This window comes from Crocodylus siamensis, chromosome 8 (genome assembly GCF_052110815.1).
Source record: "Crocodylus siamensis isolate JL-2025a chromosome 8, ASM5211081v1, whole genome shotgun sequence".
Taxonomy (NCBI): Eukaryota; Metazoa; Chordata; order Crocodylia; family Crocodylidae; genus Crocodylus; species Crocodylus siamensis.
The window spans coordinates 46,671,359-46,686,175 of NC_143402.1; the positions used below are offsets into that span (position 1 = coordinate 46,671,359).

General features: G+C 52.7%; 1 protein-coding gene across 3 annotated transcripts in view; it reads right to left on the reverse strand.

Moving 5' to 3' along the window:
* Positions 1-733: 733 nt before the first annotated feature.
* KLF8 (KLF transcription factor 8) overlaps positions 734-14,817 on the reverse strand; it is a 98,063-nt gene continuing 83,979 nt past the window's right edge. For all 3 annotated transcript variants that reach the window (XM_090058954.1, XM_090058955.1, XM_090058953.1), the window contains 3 exons: positions 12,059-12,164; positions 11,451-11,587; positions 734-7,602 (listed from right to left, as the gene is read on the reverse strand). In XM_090058954.1, coding sequence (XP_089915080.1) covers positions 7,421-7,602; positions 11,451-11,587; positions 12,059-12,164 — 425 coding nt within the window. In that variant the 3' untranslated portion in view covers positions 734-7,420. The remainder of the gene's footprint in view (positions 7,603-11,450; positions 11,588-12,058; positions 12,165-14,817) is intronic.

A 14,817-nucleotide genomic window follows, 5' to 3' on the forward strand; every position in this document is an offset into this window, starting at 1 on the left:
TAACAAAGAAACCTCTCCAAGCCCTACAAGCAAGCACGCAGTGTGCACAAGACCTAGTGTGACATGATAAGGAAGACCAAGCAGTGCCTGTTAACAGGTGCTGTGGAGAGCTGCAAGTTCTGCATTTGGCTCCAGTAACAGTACCCATAGCAGCCAGAGCAGAAAACTGAGATGGACAGCTAGGGAGCATAACGCTTCTCCACCATGATGTCTCCTAGGGGGTGAGGAATGCCATCTCCGCTGAACCACTTCCAGACTCTTGTAGCTGAAGCAGAGGGGTAAGGGAAAGATAATGGTGCTGGGTCAGGTGTGGTGATGGCTAATAACTGGTGCAGGGGGAAGTGAGCACCAGCTCAGCTGTCCTTGGTCTGAATCATCTTCTGGAGAGCAAATCCTAGAGGACCTTGCTCAAGCAATGCTCCCAGAGTCAGTACTGGGAGGGAAATGCTCAGCGCTAAGCATTTCACTGAACCACTTCAGAATCCTGAATTTCAGTTGGACAAAGTACTCATGTCCCCTCCAATGCCCTAGGCAGGAGTCTGGATCAGTACACCTCCCTGCTGCGTCCTGGTGGCATGCCAGAAGCAGACCATGGGGACTTTAGCCCATGCTGCCAGGGTGCATGGGCAATGCACATGTGATCAGTTTACCCTCAAAGTTAGAAGATCCCAGTGCTTGGATTCAAGCAGATCTTGGCAGCTTAAGATGGAGCAGGGCCAGGAAGCCATGAAAAGCACCAATAAAGCTGTGTTCCGAAGTTTAAAATACCATTTTATTAATTAAAAAAAAAAAAGTACAATCAAACTGGGTAAGATCACTCAGTACGCGGGGTCGCCACAGACGGCCCATCCTAGCCACATGCCCTGACCGGGGCTGGCGGAGAGCAATGCCAAACTGACCTGGGCATTTAGTCAAGTGACTGTGAGTGCCTGCCCAGACCAAACAGAATTTGGGGACAGGGAGCAGCATGGCAGAGATTAAAACCTACTGCATAGTGCTGCTTTTCCAACTGGCCACTCTATACAGATATGGCTTGGCTTGGAACCTCTCTGCCATATTGTTTGAATGATGAGGCCTTGCTTGATACAACACACCACCAGGTTAACCAGTTCAGGAGAGAAGGAAGAGCAGCAGGAAGGATGAAGCAAGAGAGAGCAGCTAATGCAAAACCTACAGCCTGCAGGGAAAGAACAACCCTCAAGAGGCAGCTGAAATAGCTACACTGGCAAGATGAGGACAGGCTCCCCTCCATGGTAGGTGACACTAACTCTGATTAACACCCCGATGTGTGGAAGGGAGTCCTGACACAGAACATAAAGGGAAAAGCAACACCCAGAGAGTCTGAGAAGTCGGGGAGCAAAATTTGGGAGTTGACCATGGGCCAACAACTAGGGCAGATGGGTCCGTGGGAGAGAACAGCAACAGGCTAGACTTGGGCATGCATGAGCCACAGGCATCCACTGGTGCAATCACTCTGCACTGTGAAAGAGGAGCAGACCTATGATGTACAGTCCACGCCAGCACTGCTCACTCAAATCCAGGCCAAAGCTACCTTGGAAAAACTCGGGTGAAACTATAACCATGTATGTTACACTGGGGCAGGGGTTTGGTTTATAGTTTATCCCAAGGTAGCCCTTCCCAAGGCAAAGGAGGCTATTTATTACTGGCTCTCCTGCCACCTCGTGGTGAAACACTGTCATAGCAGCCTACTAGATGCCTACCTGTGGGATAGGTGCACTCATGTAAAGGTGTCATGTAGCCCAGAGCCTTACGTAGCAGGGGCCACCCAGTCCCACCCCACTGCCTGCAAGAGCAGCTCTAGCAGACTGCGTTGAGTTGGGCTTGAGGAACCAGGTTTGAAGCTTCTAGGATCAGAGGTTGCCGGGCAGAATCTAAGGTGGTGGGAAAGCTCCAGATCCCAGGCAGCTGGCCTGGTGTAGAGCTAGGGAAGTGAGAGTCACAAAGGGCATCACCCACCACTTGCACTGAGCATCCATCAGCACAGACCTCACATCACATGCAGCCCAGACCCACCACACTTGCACTTCGTTATAAGTTACTCAATATTAATAAAATAATAATAATACTTTGCACTTCATAGCACCTTTCATCCAAGGATCTCAAAATATTTTGCAAGCACTGTTGAATGAAGCCTCACAACACTCCTGTGAGGTAGGTTAAGTATTGTTATCCCTCATTTGACAGATGGGGAAACTGAGGTACACAATGAGGGGGAAGTGACTTGCCCAAGGTCACATAGGAAGTCCATGGAAGAGCTCAAAGGGCCCCAGGAGTCCTGGACTTGGGTTCTTTGCTCTGACCACTAGAGAGTGAGAGTGCTATTTTACCAAGTGAAAGAGTGAAAACAACAACCTGTCCTAAAAAGGATCAAGCTATTCCCTGTTCAAGCCACTATCATGTTTGGGCTGTGACAGACCATCCTGCCTCAGCTTCCATGGTGGGGATAGAGTTAGATGGCAAGTGAGGGGAAGAGTTCAGTATGGAAATATTCAGGCTGCATCCATGATCCTAGTGTAACTCCTGCTAAACAGCAATGCTTTCAACTGATGTTGACAACTTTCACCAGTAGGTTTCAGTCAACACCCCACTGAGGTGCATGGAGGAAGTTTGCCCTCCCTAGGTGATTCTTCCTGGCTGTGTATCCTGGGGGCAGACAACACTATCAGAGGACCCAGGGCAAAGGGTGTCTACTAATCACCCATTCAGCCAAGCACTCAGTGCCACGTCTGATAACCTGAAGATTTAGCAGCATATCTTCCATATCGTTCTCTTGGACTGCTAATCTCAGTGGACACACACATTAAGGCCCTCATTGGACTATGATACATCTAGGCCCTAATTTGTCCCATCTCAGGCTCTCACCTGCCTGCCCTTGCTGCATATGTGACTGTGTTTGTTTGACACTGCTAGGAAGCATAATCTTAGCTGAAAGTTGTTGGAAGTGAGGGCCAAGGCTTTCAGTGACCTGCGGGGCAGGGTCTCAATTTGAGCCACATTCCAGGGGCACAGATTCAGTGAAGAAAGGAGAACCTGCTCCCAGCACATCCAGCTGCTCTATCTATCACTTTCTCAAGCTGAACATCTGAAAGTGGAGAGGCCAAAGGGACCAGTCACCTTGACAAACCTACTTACTACTTCCCATTACAGACCAAGAAAATATCCACGTCATCAAACAAAGGCATCTCAGCTCCTTTGCCTCACCTCTTCATAAACAGGCAAGGACAGGACAACAGGCTGAAAAAGCATGTTTAAGCACTAGGAGCAGATTGTCAGCTGGTATAAAACTAGCAGGGACTCAAGGACTTTGATGACTATTTACATTGGCTGAGGATCTAATCCAAGCATCTGCATCAGGAGCTAAGGCCAGCCTGAGGGTCCTATTTTGAACAGGCTTCTGATTATGTCTGTAACCAGGATAGGCATAGCATTAAGTCCCAGTTGTGCTTCTATAGACAAATGGTTAGCAGCTGAAGAGGAGCATACTGTGTAACCTTGTAAGACTAGGAACAGACTTCTAATTGACGCTTTTTAGAGGTGGTCACCATTTTTTGCATCCCACCAACATTCTCTCCCCTCTTCCCCCCCCCCAAAAAAAAGTCAAAAGCATTTCCAAAAATGGGTTGTTCTTGATATCGTTTGTAATCCAGATATACCATTCTCCATGTTTTTTCACCTTTCTTTTGCCTCTTTTACCCCCAAGTCAACCTAAAATTTAAAGAGAAAAAAAGCAACCTTTAAAAAATGAAATTGGGGGAAGAGGGAAGAGGTATAGTGGAAAATGAGATAATTTAAAATCCTGCCAAAAGAAATAATTTTCACCCCCCCCCCACACACACAAAATGCTCCCCCCTCCCCAGCTCTATTAATAAATACACTACGAGTTACTAATTCAATTTCTGATCAAGGAATCTGAGGCCATGGGACCCACTCCAATCTCTCCCATATCATCAGAGACCCTCTGGCACCCACATTTCCTTCCATCTCAACACTGACAATCCAGGTCAGTCTTGGTTCCATTTGTTGCATGTTACATTTGTGGGTTCCCAGAGCTGCACTGCTTGAATTGCAACTGTTCCCAAGATTTTACTGGTTTGGAAAAAATAAAAAACAAACCCCCAAATTTCAAAGTTAGGAATTTTAAACCTGTTAATTTAAAATATTTGTACTAGAATTCCATTTGCAACTGCCCTTAGAAATAGCTCTATTGCTCTGTAGTAAAAGCTTATTTTGGAGAGAGTAGAAACCTGACATTTCAGAGAATAAAGCATAATCAGCATCTCCCTTTTAGAGTGATCATTATGGTGGGAACCCAGACAGCTTTGTTCTCACTACATTGTGACAGCAGCCTTTTGCCTTCCCCAACAAAGAAAAATAAACCTCTTTTTCAAAGTAAGATACACGCAGAAAATTTGTCTACTTTCAATATTATTCCCATGTAGAAAAACGTCAAATAGGTTTGTACAAATATCACAGATCAAGATTTTAAAATTTCATGGTTTAAAAAACACCCCCCCCAAAAACGAAACAAAACAAAAAACAACCCACAACACCCCATGCCCGCCTGATCTGTCCAAGGGGGTTCATAGTTCCATGTGATGTCTGGGCCCCCTTTGCTTTCTTCCTTGTGTTTTGTCAGAGGCACGTGTGTTTTTACACTGATGCTCCAGAAACAGCAGGTTTCAACATTAAAAGAAAATCAAAACGCATTGGTCTTGCAGGCTTTCCCTGACCCAAATGCAGAATTGTGGACTCCAAACACTCCAAAAATCACAGCTCTCCTCTCCCTCACTAAAAAAATCATGAGATTACTTGTACGAAGCTCATGATTTTATTAAGATGGCAAATGCTGAGGTGCCCCTTATTTGTTCTATGGACTTGGGAGGCTTCAGGGATTGTGTTGTCCATGTCAAGGGCTGGACACTGTTTTGTGATGAAAGCTGAGATTGTCCCATAATTACAACTCTGGGAGCTGGGGCTTTAAAGGAAAAAGAAAACACCAAATATGGTTGGCAACTCTAATCTGATGGAGTTGCCTTCAGATTAAAAGGGGTGTGGGGGCAGGTGGGAGAATGGAAGGAATCCAGGTTAGCCTGGGGCCATGGTTCAGCAGGGAGACCAGCTAGCACTGCTGAGTGGTTTAACTTTTCCATGAAGCTGTCAATTACCTGCCCATTATAACTGGATAAGGAGGACACCAGCCTCCTTGGAAACTCACCCTAAAGTAGTAAGCCTGGCAGGCAACCTCGGGCTTTGGAGTGAGCAGACCCTCGTGGTCTGTGTCTTGCTTAGGACCTTGGGTGAAGGGGCAATGTCTGAGGCCTCTGTGTCACCCTGCCTGCTGGCAGCCAAATGCAGCTGCCTCTCCTGCCACAGCCTAGGCCCAGGCTGTATGAAGCCAAGGCCTTGGGCAGGAGGCTCTGGGCTCTCCTTGAGTGACAGTGTTTGTGAAGCAGGAGGAAGGGCCCAGTGAAATTCTACTAGCCAGTCACAAGAGCGGATGAGCCCCCTCATGGCCACTGGGGGCTTGACAGGGACCCAGGATGCAAAGGGTTCAAAGACCAGGGTTGTATGTCACTGGACTGTGAGATAAAGCCCATCCCCAGAACTGGCTGAGCCCTCCCACACAACTCAGCCCAGTTCTGGCTGCCCTGGCACTGGGGAACGGGCAATCACCAAGCATCCCAGGGACCACAGGCCCATCTCAGAGCACGTGCACTATCTGACCCATGTCTGCTAATGCCATTCTGCTGTGGATGGAACACAGCCCCCACCTTTACCTGATCCAGATCCTGAAGTCTCTTCCCCTCCTAGGCCTTGCCCTTTCCCCTCTCTCCCCATCTGCTGCCTATGGCAGGGCTGCCCAACTAGCATGTAGCCTGTAAGGTGATCACTTAGTGTCTCCCCCCCACCAACACTCCCTGACCCCTAGCCCAGGCTCCTGGGCCTGGGGTGGGGCAGGGAAAAAGGCAAAGGCATCTTTAAGATCCTCCTCCCTCCTCCAGGCTCTCCCTAGGACAGTGTGGTCCTAGGGAGTCTGCAGGGCTACAGGGTGATGAAATGCCCATGTAGCATAGCACAACATGAGGGATGGGGCACAGCTATACTGTGTGGTGTAAAGCCCTGGGAGTATGCAGCCCCTGGATGCTCAAAAGCTGAATAGCCCTGGGCTAGGAGAAGGCAGCCTGTATTTGTCACATCCTGCAGCTACTGAGCTCACTTCAGCTAAAGGAAAAGATGCAGGGGTAAAAACAGCTGTGGGAAGCCAGATAGCCTCAGCTCCCCACAGCATGGCAGGGGAAAAGCAGGTCTATAACATTAACCAGTCAAAACCATGCAGATGTGGGCATCTCCAGGCCCTACCCTACCCCCACCCAGAGATCATGTCCAAAAAGACCCGAAACAGACCCAGAAAGTCCACTGGGGAAGGGGAGCCAGCTCAGCCCTCCGTAGGCCAGATGAGCAAGAGAAGGGTTGACTGCAGCACATGTCCAAGCTCCTGTTTAAGTTAAAATGTTCCTACTGTCCTATTCCTTGCCCCGCGATCCAGGCAGAATGCAAAATCCCCCTCCCCCCCCCACCCCTCAAATAGTCACAGTTCCATGTTCCGCAAAGTTTTCCCTTTGATTTGTTCCTCAGGCCCTTTCCTCCCCACCACTCCCCTCTTTCAGAGGCCCTGCAATCCACTTCAGCTCCTTCATTGCCTGCGGGGTCCTTTTCCTGTTGGAGCGTGCCTCTTTGCTGATGCCCAGTGCTAGGCAGATGCTCTCATGCCGGCCACACAACAGTGGCTCAGAGTCCACGAGCTACTGTACCAGGGAGCAGGAAGGGCAGCAGCGTCAAGGTGGAGTCCATCAGCCCACTGATTGAAGACACCCTGCTTCTACCATGAGGCAGAGGCCCCTCTTTTCCCCCCCAATGCACGCGCGCGCGCGCGCGCACACACACACACACACACACACCCTCACTGCCCTGCATCAGCCTTGGGCTAAACAGTGAATCCAGCCAGGCAGCTCATATGAATGGCTGAGGCCCCGCTGGTCTCAGGAGGCACAGGACAAACACAAGACTGAGTGTGCACACAGATACCTGCCCACAACTGCAGCTCCTGACCCCAGAGGCAGGGAGGAGGCAGTGTGCAAAACATACAGAGAACTGGGGGAGGGACAGGCCCAGGATGGGGGAGAGGAGGGAGAGAGGAAGGCAGTCTCTCCAGAGTCTTGTTGAGTCCCTGGTGCATGTGGAAGGAGGAGTCCTGGTCTCTGAGACATGGGCAGCCACAGGTGCCACATTGGCATCCAACCCACCACCGGGCCGAATCTGCTTGGAGACAATGCCTCCCATGGTGCAGTCTTTCCACTGTGGCTGGTGGAGCTGGAGCGAGTGGAGGGTGGGTGCCCGCTCACATCATAATGTGCCGCCGGCGGTGCAGGGCCAGGTGGTCTGAGCGCGAGAAGCTGCGGTCACAGTCTGAGCAGCGGAAGGGCTTGATACCCGTGTGCTTGCGGAAGTGCCGGGTGAGCTCGTCGGAGCGGGCGAACTTCCAGGTGCAGCCTTCCCAGGTACATTTGTAAGGCTTCTCTCCTGCAAGGGACAAAGGAGGGTTCAGTGCTTGGGCACACACCACTATTAGCATTAACTTTATTCATTCTATTACACTAGCAAGAACTGGCCATCATTAAAATCAGGTAGTATTACACACTTAGTGGGTGCAATATCCACAGGCTTTAATCAAGACCAGGCATCACTGCTTATTAGGTGCATTATGGCTGAACATATAGCCCCTAATCCTAGACCAGCTATTGCCTTCAGGTGTCCTTAGATCAGGGGTGTCAAACTCAGCTGTCCCCACAGGTTGAATGAGTCGCATAGGGCCAGTCCGTGGACTGGATCCCTAGCATGGATTGGCATCATCTGGCCTGCAGAACCAGAAATTTGGCAGCACTAGCATTAGTTGCTGTGACTCTTTCTGCCACCAAGTTTCCAGTTCCACAGGCCAAAAAACACAGCTCTCTGCACTCTGGATCCTACCTGTGGGGCTGGAATTTGGCGATAAAATGAAAGGCAGCAGCATTCACTGCCACAACTTCAGAAACTGTACCAACTACTGCTGCCACCTCTTGTCCAGCTGGCAAATTTCCAACTCTGTGGGCCGAATGAAACAGCTCGGCAGGCCGGAACTTTGTCACCCCTGCTCTGGATGCTACTGTAATATACCTAGTAAGAAAAAATGCCTGGCCAGGGTTAAGGGTTGTAGGTACTACACCATGACCTACCATTTCTCATACAGGGTATTATGGTAGCATCAAGATCTGGCATTGGCATTTTATGTTCTGGTAGAGCCTACAGACCAAGATCAGCATCCCACTGTGCTGGGCCTTGCCGAAGGAAAATACAGACACAGCATCTTCCCAGGCTTTGTTACAGGCCCTCGAGGAGGCACAAAGGATGCTTAGTGTGGCCATGCCAGGCCTCAGCAGAAGGCCTGTTTAACCTTTACCAAAAAGTTCCTATCCCCAAAACGTTAATTAGTCATTCAAGTTAAGAGAATGTAACAAAAACACATAAAAGTGTTTTGAACAGCAGGCAACTGCCATGGAAGCCATGGAAACACCAGCCCACAAGGTGTTCCCCTTGCTTCAGCTTGTCCAGCCTGAGTCTGAACTCACAGAAGCTGTGGAAATGCAAGGAAGTTCTATAAATCACTAGGTGCCCCGCAGGTACAAGGAGACAGTTACCTTTGCAAAGGGCAGCTGTTGTTGCTGACGTGTGCGGCAGAAGCCACTGCTAGGCTGGGGGATGCAGGAGTTGCTGGGATACTGGAGGGGCTGCTAGGAGGGAGGAATGGTTGCTAGGTTACTGGCGTGGGAAGTGAGGGGCTAGGTTGCTAGGATGCTCAATGAGAACCCTTAGACTGGCAGGGTGGAGGTGGGAGACACAGGACACTGGAGTTAAAAGTCTGCTGGCCACAGAAGCATCCCAGAAAAGCAGATGCTGCTCCTCTCCCCTGGCACGAAGGGAGATGGGGGCGCAGAAAGATGCCCTTATTTATGGAAATGAAACATTTTCTAGATTATTTTAGGCAGTTGTAGAAACTTATTTCTCCCCTCCAGCTGGGAGGCCAGGAGACAAAAGGAGCTTTCAAGCAGGGAAATATGAAAAAGAAGCAGTGCCAAGGATGGGCTTCCAAGCTCACTAGGAAGTTCAAAACACATTTTGCAGACAGAATGTTGCATGGTTTGAATATATAATAGCAATGAAAAAAGGGGAAAGGGGGGAGTCTGTGGCTGTGTGATCAGCAGAGATCCTGGTTTTCTCCGATTTAAAAAAAACCCTAATTTTCAGCTAGAAAAAAGTAACCCCAAATACACATTTTTCCATGATTTAAATGAAACACTATATACCCCCTCCCCCCAAATTCCTAGGGCAGAGCACCTAGGCTGCCAGACCAGAGGGGAGGGCAGTTTGAGTTGCAGCCCGAGCTAGGGCTCTACATCCTCATCACAGCCCGAGGAAAAAGGCCTCCCTTGGCCAGTACAGGACTGCTGCGCTCCCTGGCTTCTGCTGATGTAGTTTAGATTCAGTCTCTCTTTGGGGGACCTTAACTGAGCAGTCTGTTGATCCCAGGAGGCCTGCACTCACATTTAGACTTTCTCTGAGGTTATGGACTTGATCTGTGACCAGCTCATTAGAAGATCGTGGGGGAGGCTGGTGCTGGCCTGGACTGACAGAGACCCAAGCCGAATCCCCTGCTACAGACTTCCTGTAGGACTTCATTAGGCAAGTCATTTGGTCTCACTGAGCCTTAGTTTCTGCTTGCATAAATGGGGATAATAGTACTGCACTGCCTCATGGAGGTGGGGCAAAGGTAAGGCAAGTCTCTCAGCCAGATGGAAAGGCCCAAGCTCTGCCTCAGCCTGGGTGACAGCTGCCTGGCCAGCTGGCCTGCTTCTTTTTGAGTCTTGCCTCTCATGTATTGGCTGCTTCAGCCACACTGTGTGCAGTAATGAGGCCATCTAGTGGTCAGCTAAGTTAATGAAACACTGTTCCCTGCAGCTCAGCGCATCTTCCACCCACACACATTCTGGACCGAGATATAGTGGGTCCAATTTGGTTCTCAGTTAACCAGTAAAACCCCACTCAAGCTATGATCCTCCTGCACAGATAATTCAGGAAGAGGGAATCTACTGCCCCCAACTTGCAATCAGCTGCAACGGACAGAATGCCCTAAAGGTCAAGATCTGTACAAGGAGAAAAGGAGGCTGGAGGGCTGAACACCTCCTGTTTAACTATTTCCACCCAGCCAGAGGCAGCTCCTGTATGAAGCCCTGCAATATGACCTTACCAGGCAGGGCTGGGTGCAGCAGCTGGGGAAGGGGCAACATTACACTAGCAGGCATATACATGCTGACAAAACTCTCCTACAAAACACAACAGACTACCGTCTGGGGTGGAGGAGTGGGAAGACAGAAGGCCTGATCAGCAAACCCCTCCTCTGAGCTACCCAGGATAAATGCCCTTCCAGGATTATGTTCCAGCAATGCCCCTTACCGTACCAGCTCAGCCCTAGTACCAGAGCCCCAAGACCCCTGCAACATAACACAGCTCAACTTGCAATAGATAAGCCAGGTGTCTACACTCTACCTGCTCACTCCTATGCCAGCCCAGCTGCCACCTGGGAAGGACAGACAGCCCCTCTCCTCATCCCTATGGATCACAAAGGGTTCCTAAGCCCCAGGGATATAACAACTTCCCAGGCAAATACCAAGGACCTCCACAGACAATAGAGGGCTGTGTCTGGCTGGGAGAAGCCTGCAACCTAGTGGTTCACGTCAGAACTACACATGCAAACAAAAGGAGCAAAGACTCCACACCCAAAATGCAGTCCTGGCATCTTAAAAGCACAGTGAGCAGGATGGTTGTGGGCACCACTTAACCACTGAGGCCAGAAGCTACAATTTCTCTAAAGTTAAATAGCTTTTCCCCCTCTTCACCCTGCACATATCTCAAACCAGCAGGGAACTCCCAGATCTGGATCCTCTTGGTTGAATCCATGCTGAGCCCTGAAACTCCTGCACTCAGCCAGCCACACCTGGAGAGAAGAGCTTACAGCCAGGCTTGGGTGGCGTGCACAGTACAAAGGATCTGAAACACTGGTAAAGTGCCAGATGGTCATCCCTGGTCTTAAAGGAATATCTGAGAGTCTCAGCTCCTCAGGCTCTACAGTACAATGGAGAGAAAGGGTGTCCTAGGTCTGCAGCTGGTCCACTTCAACAGACAGCAGGGGCTGGGCTGTGACAGCTCCTCCATCCCTTTGCATGGAGATTCCACCCCAATCCATGTAGGGAGGGCGTCCAGGACTCCACTGCCTTGGCTGAGCTGGACTGGGCTGGCAGCCATGTGGCAGAGGCTGCCTCCCCACCCTGCCATACCTGTGTGTATCCTCCTGTGTGCTTTGAGGTGGGAGCTTTTTGTGTAGACCTTATTGCAGCCCTCAAAGTCACATTGGTGAATTCGCCTCTTCTTCAGGTCTGGGGATTCTGCTCGCTGCATCCGGGCCACTGCTGACCTACCAGGGGAATACAGGACTATCACCCTATGCCAGATCCCACTCTGCTCTCAGACAGGCAGACAACCCCTCCCCCATGGCATATTAGATCTCACCCAGGAAAAGCAGAGAATACCTTCTCCAGTTGCCAGAGCTGGCCTGCCCCACCCCACCCAGAGCCCTGCTCTCTGATGACACCAGCCCAAGCACCCTGGACAGCCAATTAAATGTGATGGGAAAGAGAAACCAGACTACCCCCCAACACATAGTGTAACCATGGATTGGCCTGCCTTGGGATAATGAGATCCAAGTGCCGTGACAACTGTACAGTTTGGCAATGGGTTTGGCCACTGCAGGGTCCTGGCAGAGTGGTCACCGGCTCCATAGGCAGCTTTGGTCCTCCAACCCCTTTGCAGGACTCCTCTGCCACCTACACCATCCACCCAGGGGCAAGCCTGCCTCAGCCACAGTGAAAAAACTGCTGCCACTCACTCTCGCTGTAGGTCCTGGAAGGGAGCTGAACTACTTTCCTCTGTGCCGCTGTCTTCACTGTCGCTGTTCATTTCCATGGGGTACATGGAACTGGGGTCGATTTTCACTGAGGGAGGAAACAGAAAGCCCTTGAAAACAGGGCAGGATGCAAGGGAGCACAGCCACAACATAGCATCCTTCCCCAGTCCGGCACCCACAGGGCCCCCTCCCTCCACAGGGTGTACAGTTGCCAGATCCCACCCCCCCACCTCTGGACACCCCCTTCCCACACCGGTCCCAGTGCCACCCCCGCCCCCCACCAACTCCCCCCATCCTCGGGCACTCTCTCCCCATTCACCCCTCAAACCACACAGCTCTAGCGTGACCCAGGGCTGCAGGGGGAGGGGCAGGGGATGCCACAAGGCAGCATCTAACTGCAGAACCACATGTGGCCCAGACTCCTAGCAGGTTCCTGCTGCCATTATGGGCATGACGGGCAGGGAGCCACATCACAGCCCCATGGCCCATCACTCCCCTAACAGCTGCCAGTAACATGGACAAAACAGAAGCTGGAAACCTGCCTTCTCCAGCCCTTTGGCCAGCTGCATGGGTAGAAGCCATGTTGCTGTTGGGGGTAGTTAAGGGGTGCAACTGTCCTGTCCTGCTTCCTCCTCCCGCCATGCTGACAGGGCAGGGGCCATAAGCAGGCCACCCTCCAACCTGGGCCCTGTTTTTCTGCCTGCCAGCACTGCAGCAGTCCATCCAAGGTCAGAAGAGCTGGCTGCTCTGCCCAGTGGGAGTGGGCTCCAGCAGCTCAGAGCCCATGGAAACCAGGGTGCAGGTCTGTGCAGCTTGGGTGCTGGCATGGTCATGCACAAGGGAGAGAGGGAACAGCATGGGCCCAGAACAGGGCTCAGAGCTGTAGGTAGGCTGGAGGACTGCTGGTCTCCCCCACACAGGGACCTGATCATGACCTAAGCACAATGCCTGGTTCAGCTCATCAGCTGGCAGAGCAGATGGCACGCAGGAGATCTGGCAGCCTGGACAGGGCTGGGCCCCAGAGCTCAGACCCAGACACAAGCCGCACCCACATGGCTCAGGCCAAGGATCTGACCCCACCCTCCTCCTTCCCCCACCCCAGCCTGTGGCCCATGGTGCTGCCAGGTCAGGGAGGCTCCTCCCTCCTCTGCAGAGCCCTGGTTCATCTCAGCTGTGCACCCTCCCCTACCAGGACGCCCTCCTCCTCTCTCCAGCCCCGACTTCCACATGTGACCCCAGCCAGCAGGGAACCAGCCAGGGCCTCTGGCAGGAAGCGCCTGGGAGTTCTCGGCTCGCAGGATGGGAGGCAGGAAGCCTGCGGCGGGTGGGGCGGGGGGAGCCGGTCTAACTGGAACCAGAGCAGCCTTGGAGCCGGAGGGGGGCCTGGCAGGGGAGGTCAGGACCCCACCCCGCTGGGGGGGGCGGCAGCCTGCCAGCTCCCCCCACCCGCTCCCAGTGGGATGGAGGGCAGACAGCCAGCCTCCTCCCCTCCTGACGCACAGCCACTCGACCGCAGAGCCAGCCTGGCTCCCCAGCACTCAGGCCCCAGCCCCTCCCCTCACATAGCCACCAGGGCAGGGAGCCTCCGCCCTGGCATGCAGCTCCAGGCAGTGTGGGAGACAGACCAGTCTGGCGCTGGCGCCCGAGCTCAGGCACCCTGACAAAGGGCGCAGCGTGAGGGCCAGAAGGGGATGGGTGGCACAGGGTGGATCATGGGGGCTCGTGAACCCACAGGCCAATGCCTCAGCCCTGTGCCCAGCCACACTGACCAGACCCCCCCCCCCCCCACAAAAGGGCAGGTCTCTATGAGGGGATGCATGTTGGGGGGCATAGAGCTGTGCCTCACTGCTCCAGGATCTGAGCCCTCTCTCCTGCACCCCACTGAGAACCGCCCCCCCCCCCTCCAAACCCCAAGTGCCCACCTCAGTGTCCCCCCTCCCCCTGAAAGGAAGCCAGCCCCTCTCCCTCCATCACCCCCCTTCTGGACACCTGAGTTCACAGGGGCCAGCTGGACACTCCACGGCATCCCAGTCAGGCTGCCCCAGGTTCCCAATCAGAGGCTCTGTCTGCAGGCTAAGCTGCAAGCCTGGCTCTGTGCTCTTGGGGAGCACGCCCAGCCCTCCCTCCCTGCCACACTCCCCAGACAGGCATTGAGCCCCACCCCTGCCCTTCCTGGCAGCAACTTCTCCCAACAGCTGCCACAGGAGAGCAGGGAGGAAAGCAGGTCCTTCCCAGCCCAGTCCCATGCCCCCAGGCCCCTCCTTATGCCAGCTGGGAGTCTGCAGCTGAGAACCCCGTTCAGCAGCTGGGGCTGCAGCTTTGCAGGGGTAGACTCCTGTGCACACACAGGAAGGGGGTTTGGACTGCAGAATGGGGGAGGGGGACAGGGAGCAGAGCTGGGAAGAGGGCAGGAGGGCAAGGAATGACAGGGTCAAAGAAGCAGGAAACCTCTGATGTGAAAGCTTGGAACAGACCAGGGAAATTGCAGGGGCCTTGGAAACAGAGTAGGTGACCCCTCAGCACGAGCTCATGGCTCAGCCTGCTGCAAGCAGCATTCAAGGCATAGCCCTCCCAGCCTGGCCCCGCACAGGCATGCAGGATACTGGGCAAAGGGGGGCCAGCCCTGGGCCCCAGCAACACCCGTCTGCTCCAAGCACAGCTGGCATTTACAGGGCAGGAGCTGAGAGGCCTGTGCTCCTGCCACAACAAGGCTGGAACATGCAATTAGCTGCCCAGCCCCA